Genomic DNA, 2,117 nt, shown 5'->3' on the forward strand with positions numbered 1-2,117 from the left:
CCCTCTCTCCCTCTCTCTCTCTCTCTCTCTCTCTCTCTCTCTCTCACACACTCTCATGGTGGCGACCAAGGTGCTGGATACGGTGGAGGCCACACCCCTGGGGACGGAAGCAGGAGATTTGAACTCAGACAAACCATCTACTGAGGCTTCTGAGCTTGCTGTGGTCAACGGTAATACACCGGTGGATGGAATGACGGTTGAAATGTTGATGACCCCGAGTGAGGGGATTAGGCCCAATCGTGATTCTCTGGAAGATAGCAGGGTTTTCCCTGAATTTACGAAACAATCGCCTGATGAAGAAAAGGTTCTGCCCGTGGAACAATTGATGGAAGAGAATAATTTGGCGGAGGGTCAAGGCTTGGATCCGGAGGAGGAAGATCATGTGCTCCATTCTTGTGATGTTCCAGCCAACTTGCATGATCGTAGACAGAAGGTGCACGCGAGGCGGCGCTATTCCAATGATTGTCTCGATGGGTCGGTGGTTCCTAGAGTGTTGAGGTTCTCGGACTCTAAGGCCAAGGCCTGGAAACCATATAACACTCTTGGCAGGAGAGCCCGGATGATGTTGGCTAAGGCGGAAGGGGAGACACCGGGGATCAATGACAGTGGAACTCAGGTAGTTGGGGACCCTTCAGTGAGAATTACACTGGCTGATTTGGAGGATTAGAATGTGTTGCTACGCAATGATGGAATTATAGATAATTTATCAGGGTCCAAGGTGACTGAGGTGATCTTGGAACAACGATGCGGCGGGGACGCTTCCCCTTCAGTTGTCAATGTTTAACACCATCTGTTGGAACTGTCAAGGTGCTCGTAAGAAGGAGGTGGGCAATTACTTACGACACCTTATTGGGGCCCACGATGTTAGTGTTGTCGGTCTGATTGAGACCAAGATGGAAGTTTTTTCCAGAACGGATGTTGATAGGATTGTTGGGAGGGATTGGGATTTTTGTTACCAACCTTCTGTAGGTAAGGCGGGCGGTATTCTAGTGTTATGGAAGTGCTCGGTGGGGTCATTCCAGGTCCTCTTCAAATCAAAACAGTGCATTATGGGTAGATTTAGAAGCTTATCTTCTTTTGACTGGGAGGTGGCCGTGGTTTACGCGGATAAAGATACTCATATCCGGGCGATGGCCTTCAATGAAATTTCTCAGCACCATGTCCCCGACTCGCCTTTGATTGTTGGAGGAGATTTTAATTGTATCCTTGCTCAGGCGGACAAGAAGGGTGGGCGACCCTTCTCATTCACGGCCGCTGCTAAGGGCATGAGTGATTTCATGGCTGCCAATGAACTGATTGATCTGGGATTCTCCGGTCCATCCTTCACGTGGATTAACAACAAAGATGCTGGCAGTCGCATTTCCTCCCGTTTGGATATGTTTTTGATTAGTTCCTCTATTTTGGACGCTTTTCAGGAGCTGAGGGTGAGCCACCTTACGAGGATCGCCTCTGATCACTGTCCTATCCTTTGCACTGTTAGCCTGGGGCGACATCGGGCTCGTTCATACTGGATTAAATTTGAGGACATTTGGGCGAGCTTCCCCAGAGCGTGGCAGTTGGTATCCGAGAAATGGCGTGTGCCGGACACAGGCTCTGAAGCCTCCAAGTTAAATAAAAAATGCCAACGAACTCTGAAGGCTCTGTTCTTCTGGAGCAAAAACAAGTTCAAGATGTTAAACAAGCTACGGGATGAGCTGGATAGGGAGATTTGTATGTTACAGGGCATCGAGTGATCGCCGACTGGGCTTACTGAGGTGCAGGCTGAGTCGCTGCGCTACAAAGTCCAACTACTTAACTCGACTCTCGGTCGGCTTTTGACATGGTGGAGGCAGCGTGCGAAGGTTAAATGGATTGAAGAAGGGGATGACAACACTCGGTTCTTCCACTCGATGGCTTATGCTAGACGGCGTACCAACCTCATTGACCGAATGAGGTTACCTGATGGCCAAATGGTCTCTGATCAGGTGGATGTCATGCAGGTGGTGAGGGAGTTCTTTGAAAATAACTGGCGTGGGACGCCTATCAGTGAGGATGAGTGGCCTTCTTTTGAGGCCCAGAACACCATGCTAGCACCTGTTGCTACGTTGTTGGACAGAGCCGTTACAGAGGAGGAAATA

The 2,117-nt window shown here is 49.7% G+C and overlaps 1 protein-coding gene across 1 annotated transcript; it reads left to right on the forward strand.

Moving 5' to 3' along the window:
- Positions 1-776: 776 nt before the first annotated feature.
- Positions 777-1,733, forward strand: LOC110112014. The gene has a single exon (XM_020844088.2). The coding sequence runs from the start codon at positions 777-779 to the stop codon at positions 1,731-1,733; it is 957 nt and encodes a 318-aa protein (XP_020699747.2).
- The last annotated feature ends 384 nt before the right edge of the window (positions 1,734-2,117 follow it).

Source organism: Dendrobium catenatum, unplaced genomic scaffold (assembly GCF_001605985.2).
Source record: "Dendrobium catenatum unplaced genomic scaffold, ASM160598v2 fragScaff_scaffold_630, whole genome shotgun sequence".
Lineage (NCBI taxonomy): Eukaryota > Viridiplantae > Streptophyta > Magnoliopsida > Asparagales > Orchidaceae > Dendrobium > Dendrobium catenatum.

Coding starts and splice junctions, on each gene's coding strand:
- LOC110112014 (XM_020844088.2), top strand. CDS start 777: ATGTTTAACACCATCTGTTGGAACTGTCAAGGTGCTCGTAAGAAGGAG.